Below are 16349 nucleotides of genomic sequence, written 5' to 3'. Positions count from 1 at the left end.
TGAGATTCGTAAGTGCTGATGAGGCTATGTGTCTATGCATTGTCAATTTATTGACGTGAGCCTGTAGAAACTGTAAAAATATTTTCAGCAAAATCCTAAATGGTTAACATCAAGCTTCTCTCTGAGGTTGTTAAAATCTCAAAACTTCAAGTCCTCCAAAACTATGACTGTTGTCCAAATTTTGGAATTTTGTCCAACTATTGTCCAGCAGTTTGGAATATTGTCCAAACTGCTCTAATCTATTGCAACAGAAACGTTCATGATGGGAAAATGTTCATGATAGCAGAAGTGTTCATGATAGAAAAGATAACATCAATTGTCAAGTTATCATACATTATGCCTTTATTTGGACAAGTCTTCTTTCATGTATTTGCTTTTGGTTTTTGTTGGAAGTGCCACACTTTTTATTGCAGTTTGGTTTTCTTTGGGGGCAGAAAGAAGGTGCTTGAAAACTCACCAAAAAACAAAAGGTTTGAAGAGTTTGTTACAAAACATTCCATTCTGCTCTCAATCCCAACAAATATTATTTTGAAGAAGTTGTGAGGATAGCAGTCATTAAGTAATATGGCAGGACTGAAAGTGGAAGTTAACACAAGCAGACTTTGCTCTTTAATTAACCATCAGTGAATACTAGCAGTAGAATGTGTGTGTTATATATATATGGACCTATATATGTTATGTGTATTATTAACATATATTTTACATATGTTAACATAACATATGTTAACATATAATTTGAACAAAACAGACAGAATATACTTTGCATTTGTAAACAAAGACCTAGATGTCATTCTTAATTAAATAGCTGTGAGGCATAGGGAGACTTTTTGAAATCTATTGTCCTCATTTTCCTTTTGATTCCTTACAAATACTTTCTTTTTTTAATAAAGATTTATTTTATTTATTATGCATACAAGAATTAGGGTGTAGGCCAGAGGTGCAGGGGGTGAAAGGATTCACCAGGGACAGAGTGGGGACCAAAACAGGCGTTTCTACTGAAATACACTGCTTAGGGGAGCAGCGGGTAAGACAGGAGAGGTCTGCTGCACCTTGTGGGTCAGCTCCTTGGCTCCTTGGCTGAGGATAGAACTCTTACTGCAGTGGCTAGTGATAACTTGATAGTGCTGAGACTTTAACCCCTGAGCCACCAGAGTGGCCTCTTTATAAGTACTTTCAATACATTATTTATTTTTGTTGTTTCAATTCACAGCCCTTTTTAAAGAAAAGGAAAATGAGAACAACAGATTTCAAATAGTCTCCCAATGCTTCACAGCTATTTAATCAAGAATGACATCTAGGTCTTTGTTTTTACTCCTATAATCTTTTCTCTACTTTATAGTAGCTCTTCTCATTAATGGCCCCCAAATAACTGCTTATATTTAAATACTTTTTCATTTACAAAGCACATTTATACTTTTATTGTATAGTCAAAAAGATCCTTTGAAAGATATCTGCTATGTCCATTTTAAAAATTAGAATAGGGCCTCATGCCATTTGTGGCAACATGGAAGGAGCTGGAAGGGATTATGCTAAGTAAAATAAGTCAGGAGAAGGATAAATACTGGATGGTTTCACTTATTTATGTGGAATATAGAGAAACTAACAAAGGCTCAGACCAAGATAGACATTAAAATCAATTCTTCAAAGTTGACCATAGATATGAGGCATCTAGAAGGGGAGGGGAGAGCACAATGGACTATAGTGGAAGACCATGGGTGCTTCAGTGAAGGAAGAGCTATGGTGACTACACCTGAAGGGAGAAACCCTAAACTGTCAAAATATTTATATTTTGTGTTAACAGATATAAAACAATATCTGTGTTAACAGATATAAAACAATGGTACTTCATTTAAAAAATCAAATAAATAAAGATTCAAAAACAAAGGTGAAGAGGCAATAAGTATTATTGATTGAAGTGAAATGTTAGCCCTCTCAGCATCAAATTTTCATCATGTAACACAAAGCCTGGTAAAGGGTCTGATTCCAAAAGGGGGTGGTCTGTGTCATAAGAATTGAGGAAAGAGTATTTTATTGCTTTCCTTTGGCTCAGGTTATTTTATATACGGTATGTGTAGGTGGAAAAGTCACCGTGATAATAAGGCGATGCTGTACAGAACAGTCAATTAAGCAGACAAGCCAAGAGTGAGTAATCAGTGTTGTGGGAGTCCCAGAAAGACATTCTGGGTGTACTGAATTTTGTACTTTTTCTCCAGCAGTTAAATGTTGTCATTCAGTGGTGCTGCGTATTTATAGGCTGTTTCTGTTTGGGCAATTGCAAAATCAAAATCCCAGAATTAAACCCAGAGTTGTAGTTCAGTTCTATAACAAACAATCACAAACTTTAATATGGCCAGAGGAATATACTTTCCTACTCACCTTATCTCTCTAGTTAACTGAAGGCTAGTTTAGTAAGTCCTGCAATCCTGTACAGGCCAGAGGCGCGGGAGGGTGAGAGAATTCACCAAATTCAGAGAGGGGAGCAGAACAGGCAGATGGACCGCAGACTGCGGACAGCTTCTCTGTGCCACCGGGGAGGCCCTTTTTTCCCAAATACTGAAAATATTCATAAAACACAAAGATTTTCTCCTTTAATACTGCAGGGCATTGACCCCTCTTGACCTCTGGGTGGTGAGCTAGCAGGACAGAGACATTGTGTGCAAACTGTATGTGCCATGGAGAAAGAGGGGAAAGCATGGCCTGAATATATGAAATACATAGGAAATAAAGAATCATCCACAATTCACTGGCATGGCCATATTAGAGGCACCCAAGAAAATCTGGAATCCAGATATTCTCTTCTTTGTAGAGTACTACAAAGACTCTACTTTCTACTAACAATAGGGACAAACCAACAAACGTAACCCCATTTTTTGCCTGTAATGAAAAATCTTAAGAAGGCCACTTGGCCCCCTCAAATTCACATTTATCAGTATCATTATATCCACCAGTGGAAGCTTTCTTTTTTTTTTTTTTTTTAAAGATTTATTTATTTATTTATACAAGCACTGGGTACAATCAGAAGTGCAGGAGGGTGAGAGAATTCACCAGAGCCAGAGTGGGGAGCAGAACAGGCAGAAGGACCGAAGCACACTGCTGAGGGGAGCAGCGGGCGGCAGGAGAGGTCTGCGCGCCATGTGGGACCCTCGCCAGTGGCCGGGGATTGAACTGGCGCTGCAGAGGCTGCTGGGAGCCTCACAGCCCAGCACTCACCCGCTGCGCCACGGGGGAGGCCCAGTGGAAGCTTTCTTTATTTAGGTAAGAAGTCCTCCTAAACAGTAGACCTTAAAGTCATAGGGACCTAATACTGATTTCTACATATATTTCTTAGGTGTTTTATGACACAAATAAGAAAAGTCTAGAAATTCTTTGTGTATAAGCCTCCCCAGACTTGCTTTTATAATTGGCATAACGGGTCTTTAGGGTGCACATGGACTCACTGAGTTGCTGTAAGAAAAATATACTGATGTGTAGGTTCCCCTAAAGAGTTCCAGGGCCTAGTTGAAGCCCTCATGGTTGAGAACTACTAGTCTATATAAAATAAGGGACAGAGGGTGAAATATGACTCACCTGCTGCTCCCCTCAGCAGTGTTTTTCAGTCAGTCTGCCTGTTCTGCTCCCTACTCTGTCTCTGGTGAATCCTCTCACCCCCACACCTCTGTCCTGTACCAAGGTTCTTGTAGGAATAAATAAATAAATCTTTTAAAAAAAGAAGTCAGTGTCTCTGACAGTTATCTATACTCCTATGTTCACTATAGCATTATAATAACCAAGATAATGGAAACAATTTAAATATCTGTCACTAGATGAATGGATGGAAAAAATGTGGTATAAATATACATACACACAGTACAATAGTATGCAGGCTTTTAAAAAACAATAAATATAAGTCCACTGAAGTTACTTCTTAACTACGTGTTAAATTCTAAACAGCAGAAGTGAAACATCTAAAATAGTTAAAATTACCTTTGAAAATTCTTTAACTTGTCCATAGGATAACGTGCATTTAAAAAGATAAAATGAAGTACTCTATAAATTTTTATTCCCTTTAATATTTAAGAAGCACTGAAAAGAGCAAAGAAAGTTCAAACAGAAAAATACAGATATCTGAGTATTCAAATTTTTCTGCCTTTAATGTACCTATTTATACTCTAACAGAGAATGACAGAAATTTTTTCTTTCTTACAGATTTTATTATACATTTTAAAAAAATAGTAAAACTTTTTAGACCATTTTAAAAAAATAACAAAACTATTTTAGAAAATAGAAAAACCATGTTTAATATTTATTAATGGAGTTATTTATTTTGGAACTATGTCCATGTATGAACCTTAGTGAAGTATAATTGGAGTTTAATAAAAGTTAGCTGCATTTGAATTTAAACCTTGCTTATTAGTTGAACCCACATGCAAATCATTCTTTTAAAAGTTGTTTAGAAAACCTTGGCTGGCATCCTTTCTTTCCAACTTGGCATCTTCTTTGTGTGCCATTTACATTAGTTTCAAGACACCTTACCAATAGTTTGGGAGATGTACGCTGAAGGAAGACAACATGGTTTTCCTATCAAACTTGGAAATTAGTAATATTCTATGCTGAATTGGATATGAGAAATGGGCACCTTCTACGCTGTCAACAGGAGTTCAAGCTATTTAAGTTTTTTAAGAAAATAAATCACCCTATAAGAGAAAAAAACCAGCAGTCCATGCAGTGCCAAATACCGAAGCTAACTCATGTGCATCAACAAATTTGGTTTGCTTAAAACAAAGCAAACCAAATTTGAAGTGTGCCCATGATATTTTTATTAAGTATATTGAGGAATAATAGGCAAAATAGGGGCCTCCCTGTTGGCACAGGGGTTAAGCATCAGCACTATTAAGCAATCCTCAGCTACTGGAGCATGAGTTCGATCCCTGGTCTGGAAGTTACCCACATGGTACAGCAGATCTCTCCTGTCTCGCCCACTGCTCCCCTTAGCAGTGTATTTCAGTCAGTCTGCCTGTTCTGCTCCCTACTCTGTCTCTGGTGACTCTGCTCACCCTGCCCCCCACCTCTGGCCTATACCCCAGTTCTTGTATGCATAAACAAATAAATCTTTTTTTTTAAAAAAGGAAAAAAGAAGAAATAATAGGCAAAATATAACACTGTCTTTGTTTAAGGAAAAAAAATCACCAAAAACTCAACCTCAGTAAAATAAAACTACATGCGTGTGTATTTGTTTGTATAAGACCATCAATATTGTAGAAGGATGTTTCCCAAAGTGTCATAATAGGAAAACTCAGTGAGTTGGGGCAATTTGATATTTGAGGAAAGGTCAAGAAAATATTATGTTTTGCTCCTTTGCTATTAGAAGGCCCAATTCAAAGTAGTGGTAGTAGAAATTCAAAAAATAAAACAACCAAAAAAAAAAAAAACCCTGAAAAATGTAATGTGAAATGGAGTGAGTGGGATTTGGCAAATATCTGGATGCAGGGGGAGGGAAATGAAGAAGTCAAGGATGGTTCATGGATTTCTAGGTGCTGTCATTCACAGAAAAAGGAAGGAAGAAGGAAGAATCTTAAGAAGGAAGTGAATTATTGTTTATTGTAACCAGAGGAGAGATGATGAATTTGGTTTATCAATCAAAATTGTTTTCCTTCTTGTTTGAAATAATAACTACTCCTATAGGGAAGCTCCCTATCTCAATCTTCAAATCTTGGGGGCAAATGCTGCTTAATTAGAGGGTAAATTTCTTATATATGAAATATATCTCAATAAATATGTTTCTTAAATTGCTGCTTTGTAGTTGCATTTCCTGTGAATTTTAGAACTGACAGAGCCAAACTGGTGTCTATGTTTTTTTTACCTTATTCATGTAAATTATTCCAAAGCAAGAGCATTTCTTTTTGAATTGGAAAAATGTAAGAATTTAAAATCATCTCAAGTGAGCAAAAGTAAAATTTTCTATTGTATTCTAGTGCGCAGAAGCTATAAAATTTGACCTGCACAAGTTTTACTATATGTTCCTTTTGTGTGGTTTTAATATAGTGACTCCTCTTACAAGTGCTTTTGTAATTCAGTGCCTAGTGAATTAACAGAGTGCATTGTTGCTAAAGATATTCTACAGAGGCAACCTTGCAAAGATTTTTAGTTCGAGAATGAACTTATGCACATTTATTCCAGGGAAGTAGCATTAGAAACTTAGCCCAATTGAGAATTTATGCAAATACTGTCAAAATGCTGGGTGAATTTATTTCTGTATAATTACATAATATTTTATGTTGGGGCTGAAATAGAAGTGTGTAATCCGTCAGTATGAGCTCTTTTCTGTTGCCTAGATAAATGATTCAAACAAGTCACCTGAATAAATCATTTTAAATTTCATATTCAGTTATATGGAAATCAGTCACCCTTGTATACCTTTATTCTCCCTTTATCATTAATTGTATTTTTACTTCAAGCACTATTCCTATGTTAATCTCTTTGGTTGAATCATGTAGTACTTTCTATGAAAATATTTTTCATATTATATTTGCACTCTGAGTAAAAACAGTGATTTCTGTAGCTGCCATATTTGTAATGTTAGCCTATAGAATTTAATGAATTTCAACACATCCAGAGAGCTGGATGATCATGTTATTGTGTGAATTCATAAGATGATTTGTTTAATTGCTAATTCTTATAATTTGAGTTAAGCTACATATGCCCCCTTCCCTCCCCACCCCCACACACCTCCCCCCCCCCGTTGGAGGAAATCAAACAGAAATAATAAATTTAATATTATCTATACTTCTTTTGTTTCTAGAAAATAAATACCGCTGGAACCAGTAATGCAGATGTCCCTTTGGGTGATCCCGGAATGTACCAGTTGGACATTACATTAAGAAGGGGTCAAAGTTTAGCCGCCCGAGATCGAGGAGGTAAGAACGTAAAAATATTCCACCTAGAAGCTTGTTCTCTGTGTTTGTGACAAACTTTGTTTTCATTATAGTTGCTTAAATTAAAAATCAACTATAATACTATCGTATTTAAAAGATTAGGTTCAACAGTGTGATTTAAAACATTATCTGCTTCTCCTGACTTGAGGGAGATGTTGCAAGTTCAAAAATCTATGAACTAGTCCCCATCCAGACAGCAAGGCCCCTACTTACTGCTGACAAATTTGTCTCTGAATTATACATCATCAGTAACATAATCAGTTAAGTAGCTGTGACACATTTGAAGCCATATTGTAAGTCACGTGTTGCCAGACCTGAAATTCTGCTGTATATATTTATTCAATTGAAGCTGGTGAATGTGCAGAATCCTGAACAAGCATCTCACCAAAACTCAACAAGTAGTTTCGTGAGACTCAGTTGAATTTGGCAATAGCCTTATGGCAGACTTTTTTAAAAAGATTTATTTATTTATGCATATAAGAGCTGGGGCACAGGCCAGAGATGAGGGTGGTGAGAGGATTCAGTAGAGACAGAATGGGGAGCAGAACAGGTAGACTGACTGAAATACACTGCTGAAGGGAGCAGCGGGAGAGTCAGTAGAGGTCTGCTTTCACCATGTGGGTTGCTCCCTGGCTGGTTGGGTATTGAACTCGTGCTGCAGAGACTGCGGATTGCTTCATAGTGCAGTGCTTAACCCCTTGCACCACCAGGGAGGCCTGCCTTATGGCAGATTAAATAAATCGTTTTAGACCATGATGAAGGACAAGACAAAGCAAACACTTTAATTCCTGGATTTGAAATCCAAAGGCAATCTCCTGATGAACTAACCTGACCTAGATTAAGAATTCCTGGAATCCAGGTTAGCAGTAGGACTAGGAATAGACTCTAAATAGATTATGTAGCATCCTTTGTTTATTTCAAACTATCAGCTGTTCAGGACGTGGACCTTTCAGGGGCTTAATCCTAAAGGAAACTGAGTTTGGGTGCAACTCCTCCAACTAAGAGGTAGAAGTCCGTAAGCCTATAGAGTTAAGCCTAAAGAGTTAACTCTTTGCCATACAACCTAGACAGTGTTCCTGCCTTCTCATGATCTTTTCTCTTTACACTGTACTTGACATCCATACTTAGAGAATGTAAGGAACCAGATTGGGACTGTAATACATAATTTCTGTATCTCCACAAGAATTAAATAGAGGAAATAGTTCATTATGATGGTGGACATTTTAGGACTAGAAACTGTATAAATAATATATTCACTATAAAAGTAGAAACTGGTAAATATCAGAAAATTCTTTATGAATAAAGTATGTTTGGAGATTGAACATGGAAAATTTTCTAAAGTAATCATCTGACCTAGTAGCTGAGGACAAATATTTATTGAAATGAACTGTTTGTCTTTAAAAAAAAAAAAAGTTACTGTTAGACAAAAGAAAGGAAATAATGCCAACAGAATTATTTTGCTATATTTATATAATATTCTTAGTTTTTAAAATTAAATTATATTGCATCATTTGTTTTGTTTTGTTTTGTTGGGTGGGGTGTTCTTGGGTGCTTGAATATGGTGTAAGAATAATTCAAAGCCACCTCTGTAGCAGAAGCAAAAGGAAAGTTTATTTAAGTCATGGGAGATAATTGGGTATAAGCTGGAGATGTGGGGGTTTAAAGAATTCACCAGAGACAGAGTGGAGAACAGAACAGGTGGATTTATTGAAATACACTGCAAAGAGGAAGAGCAGATGAGACAGGAGTCTGCTGTGCATATTGCATCATCTGATCCCAAACAGCATTTAACAGACCTCAGGAGACCAAAAGTTTAATCTCAAACCTGACCCTCCAGTGAATATTAAATATATATGTACACAATTACTTATTACAGCATTGTTTGTAGTTGCAAAATGTCCACCAATAGTAGAGGAGATTAAATAAGCTATGGAAGAGTCACATGATAAAATACTGTGCAGCTGGAAAATAAAGAATAAGGAAAAATCTCTAGAAATTTATATAGAAAGAGTTATAGGATATATTATTTACTGGAAAAGCTAGGTGTGAAAAAGAATGTGGGATGTCTCATGTAAGAAATAATATGATATAAGAAATTATGTATTATCTGCTCATGTGTTCAAAAAGAAATATTTAACATAAAGTCCAGAAACTACACAGATTGCTAACATACATAATATCAGTAAGAATAAGTATCAAAAACAGGGGACGAGACTGGAATAAAAGGTGTGAGAAAGAAGTGATATTTCTTAAGAAACCTTACAGTATAGTTCTCTTTCACCATGGCAATATTCAGAAATAATAATTAATTGATATAGAAATAAAATCAACCATGATGTGGGAGGAACCCAAAATGAAAACTATAACCACACCTATATGTAACTTTAGCTATATATAACTATAACCACACTCAGAGTGATGAGGAATAAAACACTTATCTAAGTAATATATAAAACAGTATTTAGATTGTATACCAAAAACTCAAAACAAAAAGAACTACACCTAAATAATGTGCTCTAGGGCATGATTACCAATTCTGAAATAATTTAATGGTTATCTTAAGCATGAACAAATAAACAAATCTATTGTATATAAGGAGAGAGAAGTTTCTCACTGTTACAGAAAAAGTTACAAATATAGGAAAGGGGATGCGAGAATGGATTTTCAGGTGTTAGAGCAGAATCTGGACAGATGAATAGTTTTTAATAAATAGTGGTAGAAATAAAAATAAAAATAAAGGGGTGTGTGTGTGTTTCTTAGCTCTGTCTGCTGAGAGGGTCCAGAAGCAATAAGAAAGACATAATGGCAAAGTGCAATCAATGTATCTTGGGCCCAGGCCTTGATTTGGAAATAGTTTCCCTAATAAAAGTAAGCACTTGGAGAAATGACTGAATACAGATTTGGGGCAGGGAAAGTACATGATGAGACTGGAACATTTTGCAGTGCCAGAAAATAAGAAAGTATGCAAAAAGTGATGGCAGAATGTCAAAACAACATAGGAGCGAACTTAAAGGACTCCTAATAGTCAAAGTTAGGATAATTTCAGCAAGAAAATGATTAATGGCAATAATAAATTATAACCTATAGAATAACATACATTAGTTGATGCTGTTAAATATATAATTGAATAACTAAATAAGGGGAATGCTAAAAACCCCACCAAGAAACTATTGAAACTGAGTAAATTCTATGAAGTTGTAAGATACAAAATCAACAAAAATCAGTTGCATTTTTGTATACCAAAAATTATCAGAAGGAGAATTAAGAAAGCAGTTCCATTTACAATCACATTAAAAAGAATAAAACACCTAGTAATAAATTTAACTGAGTAAAGGAAAAATTTATATAATGAAAACTATAAAACACTGATTGAAGAAATGGAAGATGGTACAAATAAATGGAAGGATATTCCATGCTCTTGGATTGGAAGAATTAATATTGCCAAAATGTCCATATACAAGAGAAATCTACAGGGTCAATGCTATCCTTATCAAAAATCCAATGGTGTTTTTCACAGAAATAAAACAAATCTACTATTTATATGGAACTACAAAAAAATCCAAATAGACAAAATAATCTTGAGATAGAAGAACAGAGTTGGAGGCATCGTGCAAACTGAGTTCAAACTATGGTGATCAAACCAATATGGTATTGTGTAAAAACAGAGACATAGATCATTGAAATAGAATAAATAGTCGAGAAGTAAATCCATGTATTTGCAGTCAATTCATTTATGAAAAACGAGGTAAGAAAATGCAACAGGGAAAATACAGTCTTTTCAATAAATGGTGTTGGGCTAACTGGACAGCAACTGCAGAAGAATGAAACTGGATCTCTATTTTTTTAAATAAAGATTTATTTATGCATACAAGAGCTGGGGTACAGGGCAGAGGTGTGGGGGCAGTGAGAGGATTCACAGAGACAGAGTGGGGAACAGAACAGGCAGATTGACCGAAGTACACTCCTGAGGGGAGCAGCGGGTGAGTCAGGAGAGGTCTGCTGTGCCATGTGGATTGCTCCCTGGCTGGCCAGGGGATAGAACTTGTGCTACAGTGGCAGCTGATAGCTTCATAGGTTGCGTCTTAACCCCTTTTGCCACCAGGGAGGCCCTAGATCTTTATCTTAATACCAAATGCAAAAATTAACTGAGAATTGATTAAAGACCTAAAGCCATAAAATTCCTAGTAAAAAACATAGGTGATAAACTCTGTGACATCGTACTTGGATTTTTTTCTGGATTTGCTACCCTTTTTATCATAGCAAATTGTTCTCTATAGAGATCTGTCAAAAACAGTAAATTTTTAAATAGTAGAATGATATAGCTAAATTCCTAAGAAGATGTTACTTTATGTAAGTGGAGAAAAACCTAAAGTGTTTTTTTTAAGATTTATTTATTCATGCATTCAAGAACTGCGGTACAGGCCAGATGCACGGGAGGGTGAGAGGATTCACCAGAGACAGAGCAGGGGGCAAAACAGGCAGATTGACTGAAATACACTGCTGAGGGGAGCAGCAGGTGAGACAGGAGAGGTCTGCCGCACCATGTGAGTCTCTCACTGGCCAGCCGGGAATCGAACCCGCGCTGCAGAGGCTGTGAACAGCTTCACAGCATTGTGCTCAACCGCCTGTGCCACAGGGAGTCCCTTAAAGTGTTTTTAATGCAGAATCCAATCCAGTTTCAAAATTTTACTTACTTGACTGGTGTTTGTGAAGTTTTTATTTAGTAAATATATAAGAAGAGATATTTAAATAGGAGAAACAACCTGAATTGACTTTGGGATTGATTACAATTTATCCTCCATCAAACTATGAATAGCAGGTGTGTTTACATGATTATATGGATAGTATTGAGATTTCTGAATTTATATAATATAATTGGTAGGATAATTAGATGGAGTTGTGTAATTTGAAGTGGGAAAACATGATGGCAGTCATGCGGGAGAATGGTTTTGAGTGTCTGAACAAGGATTACAGATGTTGAAATGAAGAAGGGAAAGGAAATGTGAGAGTAGGATTCAGGAGTATGTCCAGTAGCACGTAAGATCAATTATATTATGGGGCTTTAAAAAAATGGAAATTTTAAGGTTGGTGATGTCTGCAAGCCATGTAGATATTGAGAGGTGAATATAAGCAAAAATATTTGCATAACTATTAGATTTAGCAGCAGTTGTATTCTTTTATTATTTATTCCATTGATGCCCTCACCCATTGCACAGCAAAAACAAATGCCTATGCTCACACATCCTATATCCTTGGGCAGGATAGTGGAAAGGAGAAACTCTTTTCTAGCATCACACCATCTCTAGAATGTTGTTTGAATATTTCTTCTCCAGAATTCTCCTTTATACATAAAAATTACTGATGTGGGCTCAGCAGTCATGAGTGGCCTTCGTTCTTCCATTTTTTATAGCTTGTTTTCCAAAACAGCAGGATTGCTTCTTGGACTGCTATTGCCTTTTTCTACATTTTATTTTCTTTTGCCTTCTGCAGCCTGCTGGATCAGAAAATATATAACCTTGGGGAATCAAGCACACATAATTTCAATGTCCAGCTCCACATTTTATTAGCTGTGTCACTTTGAGCTATGTAATCTCTCTGCTACAATTGTAGTTTTAGCAAATAAAAATGCAGATGCCTAGTTAAATTTGAATTTCAAAGACCACATTATCTCTGTATAAGTACATTTCCTGTAATATTTGGAATATAGGCTGAAAATTGTCTGAAATTTCGATTTAACCTGAATACCCTTGTTTTGTCTAGTGCCCTTCTATACTTGTCATGTTCAGTTATTAGAAAATTAGAAATTAGAAATATGACATCTATATTCAAATTAGGATACAATTTTCAGGACTGTATGATTTGTTATATTTTGAAAGTAATATCTTGACATGATTATTTGTATCATTAGAAAAATAAAAACAATCTGTGTAGGTATGTCTGATAATAGCAATTCCCTACAAGTTGATTTCTTGAATTTGTATCATGGAGTATATAATCATTTTCTAGGGTTGTGATAACAAATTACCATAACTTGGTGGTTTAAAGCAATACAAGTTCACTTTTTCACAATTGTAAGTACAGGAGTCTTAAAATCAAATTGTAGTAGGGCAACACTCCCTCCAAAGGCTCTTGGGAAGAATTCTTTTTTGCCTCTTATACTTCTGTGGTCCCCCACATTTCTGGACTTGTGGCAGCATTTCCCCCAATCTCTGTCTCCATCTTTTTAGTTTTCCCTTTGTATCTCCTTGACTCAAATCACCTCCTTTCTCTCTTAAGGACATCAGTCTTTCGATTTAGTACCCACTGTAAATCTAGGATGATCTGATCTCATGATTTTATATTAATTACATCTGTAAAAACCCTGTTTCCAAATAAGGTCAAATTTGTTTATTTCATGGGTTCAAACTTGGACAAATCTTTGCTGAGGACCAAGTTAACCGCTACAAGTTAACCTAGTATTTTTTCTCTGCAAATACTAGGAACAAACTTAACTAATATGAAAAGTTATCCATGTAAACTTGTTTATTATAATTCTATTTTATAACAAAGTTAGAAATCCCTATATTAATAGGGTTAGAGAATCTCATCAATCACCTCATTCTGAAATTCCCAAAGTCTACTTTGTGAGTCTAATTTGTTAGTGCTAAAGGAAAATTTCCAAATATTCTGAGAATGTTTTGAAGTCAGAGTAAGCATTGTAGAAACCTGGGGGATGAGAAGGGATTTAGAAGGTTACCCCTACTAAGTTTCACTTTTCTTCGTAGTTTAATGAAATATAGTATACCAGTCAGGTGTAAGAAAATGAATTGGAAAGCTTATTTTTTTTTCCCAAAAGAAAATCAATGTGATAAAATTGAAACATAATCTGTGTCCTATGTGAAAATATCACTTTTTTCAAGTTAAGAGGACTGCCAACAATTTTGTCATTTGAATGTAATCTATGCAAAGACTTAAAAATAGAGCTCTATATTGAGTGGATAAAGCATACTAATATTTCTGGTATGTATTATACATCAGGCATGATGTTTGGCACTTTATATATATTTCCTCAGAATTGGCCATAAGAGCAGCTGTCAGTCCAACAAATTCACTACAGCTTTGTGTTCAGGGTCCTCTCTGGTTTAGATACTTGGGAATTTGCCTTATGGTAGTACAACCATATACTACCTGGGGCAATTTTTGTTTTTACCTGTTGACTAGCAAAATTGTCCATAATATTTCCATTTTACTCTTGATCTCTGTATATGCTGATGCTTCCTAGAAAAAAATCTTGATCCCATTACAATTAATCAAAAATTAAGCATTATGAATGCTCCTTTTTTTCTAGAAGGACAATGTAACTTGTATTATCAGAGAAATATTGGTTACTGAGATACTTTTCCTGGCAACTCCTTTAAATTTACACATTCTTTAACCAGCTATTTTGATCATGAAATGGTCTGATATGTTGAGTTTTTGTGCTAAAAGTGTTGCTGGTCAATTGGGTTTTTGTATTCCTTACAGTTGGTAGCATCAGGTATGGACTTGGTTTGTCCAATACAGACATAATCATACATGTTATAACATGCTGCATGTTATTAATACTAAAGCCATATGATCACTAACCCCTGAGAATTAACTTCTACATAGAGGTTTTTTTTTTCTTCTTTTTTTTACATAGAGGTTTTGTAACTAACTCCAGGGTGGCAGTGTAGTTCCAGAAATCTTTTTATAGTGCTCTGAACATTTTATTAATTCTAAGTCAGAAGCAGAATCCAATGGCTCTTCTTGAGGCTTTATCTGCAGCATTCTTCAGGTGGGGTTATTACTTTTTTCTAAGTTCCCAAGATTTATCAACAGGTGACAGCCATCCTTTACCAAATGTAAATCTGATCAAGTCACAGGGAAAGTACTATACCAATTTCACGAAGAAACTCTGAAGATGATGTTTCCACATATAAAGTGCATTCATATCACACCTACCTGAATGAAATCTATTTATAAATATGCTGTTCCTTTTATTATCATGGACACAAATTTGCTTTTTTAAATTAATTTAAATAGAAAGATTCAATTTTAATTTAAACATTGCCAGAAACTACACTGCCATAAAAAGCAAAAGGTCCAGTGAAAACACATGGTATCTGACATATGGTAGTCTCTGTAGTTATAGACAAGGTCAATCTGTATATATCATACTTCCTGCAGAAGCTGTATAGACTTTGACAGTGGTGGTTTTTTAAAATATGATTTGATAGTTCATAGATGAATTTGATTTAGAAAAGTATAATTTAATTCAGCATCTGTTAACAAAGGATGGTTTAACGCTTAACTTATTTTAAAGTGCATCTCTGAGTTCTATTTATTAGACGTTGTCCTTGAATTCACCTGAGGTTAATTAGCTCATATTCATAGTTTTCCATATTCAGACTTCTGAAAGGATATGTTTCTTCTTGATGTAAGCATAAAAGAAATTTGATCTGTTCCTGGGTTTTGATGTACTGTACCTATGTGGGGAAATATTCTTAGGAATTCAAGAATTTGTTTCCTGAAATTGGATCATATGACATATACAAAATTATTATTTTCATAAACTTTGTAAGGCCTTTCAACACAGTATCTAAATAAAGAGTGAGATTACTTTTTTTAAATTTTCCATATGCGTTTTATTACCCCAATGTTCCAAAATAGTGTCATTTCAAAATGACATCAATAAGATATTTTTAAATTCTTTATGTCATACTAAACCCTTGGGATTTGTTTTTATTCTTTTTAAGTCAAAAAGCTGTATTCACTGGGTTTGGAATTATTTTAAGACAAATATATTAACAAAAACAAGTATCTTTCAAACATTTGAACTATAGGCTTCTCCAGATTTTTTTGTTTGTTCTCTGAAATACTGGCTTTCAACTCATCTGAATGTAAAGTGGAAAATGCCCAGTTCTTGGTACACTTGGTCCCCTCATTCAGATAGTTCTCAGTCAACTAAAACAAACCCTAGAAATCTGACTGTAGAATTGAGCTACCAGAGCAGAGGTGATGGTGAGGAGCAAAGGGTGTAGGGTACTGTGATACCTCATTTTCCTTTTTGTCAGGCTTTTTGTTTTGGCTATTCGAGTACTTTGCAGTTCCATGTAAAATTCAGTAGTGTTTGTTCTATCTTTGAAGACTGACATTAAAACTTTTCTAGGGATGCATACAGTATGCATTTTTCTTTGGGCAAAACACCCATTTGGGCAATGTTAATTCTTCCAATCCAGGACCATGGAATACCTTTCCATTTCCCTGTCTTCTTTAATTTAACAATATCTTACAGTTGTTATGTGTGAGTCTTTTATTTCTTTTCTGAAATACAGTCCTAGGTGTTCAGTTCTTTTTGATGTAGTTTTAATGGGGACTGTTGTCTTTATTTCTTTCTCTTCTAGTTCTTTGCATATAGGAACACAACCAATTTTTGCA

At 35.2% G+C, this 16349-nt stretch overlaps 1 protein-coding gene across 3 annotated transcripts in view; it reads left to right on the top strand.

Moving 5' to 3' along the window:
• Positions 1-16349, top strand: part of MCTP1 (multiple C2 and transmembrane domain containing 1) — a 476028-nt gene that overhangs the window by 195335 nt on the left and 264344 nt on the right. For all 3 annotated transcript variants that reach the window (XM_054688463.1, XM_054688462.1, XM_054688464.1), the window contains one exon: positions 6779-6893. In XM_054688463.1, the coding sequence (XP_054544438.1) occupies positions 6779-6893 (115 nt within the window). The remainder of the gene's footprint in view (positions 1-6778; positions 6894-16349) is intronic.

This window comes from Talpa occidentalis, unplaced genomic scaffold, assembly GCF_014898055.3.
Source record: "Talpa occidentalis isolate TD23 unplaced genomic scaffold, MPIMG_talOcc4v2.1 talOcc4.6, whole genome shotgun sequence".
NCBI lineage: Eukaryota > Metazoa > Chordata > Mammalia > Eulipotyphla > Talpidae > Talpa > Talpa occidentalis.
Note: the sequence above shows the minus strand (reverse complement) of the source record. Positions and strands in the feature narration are given on the sequence as shown.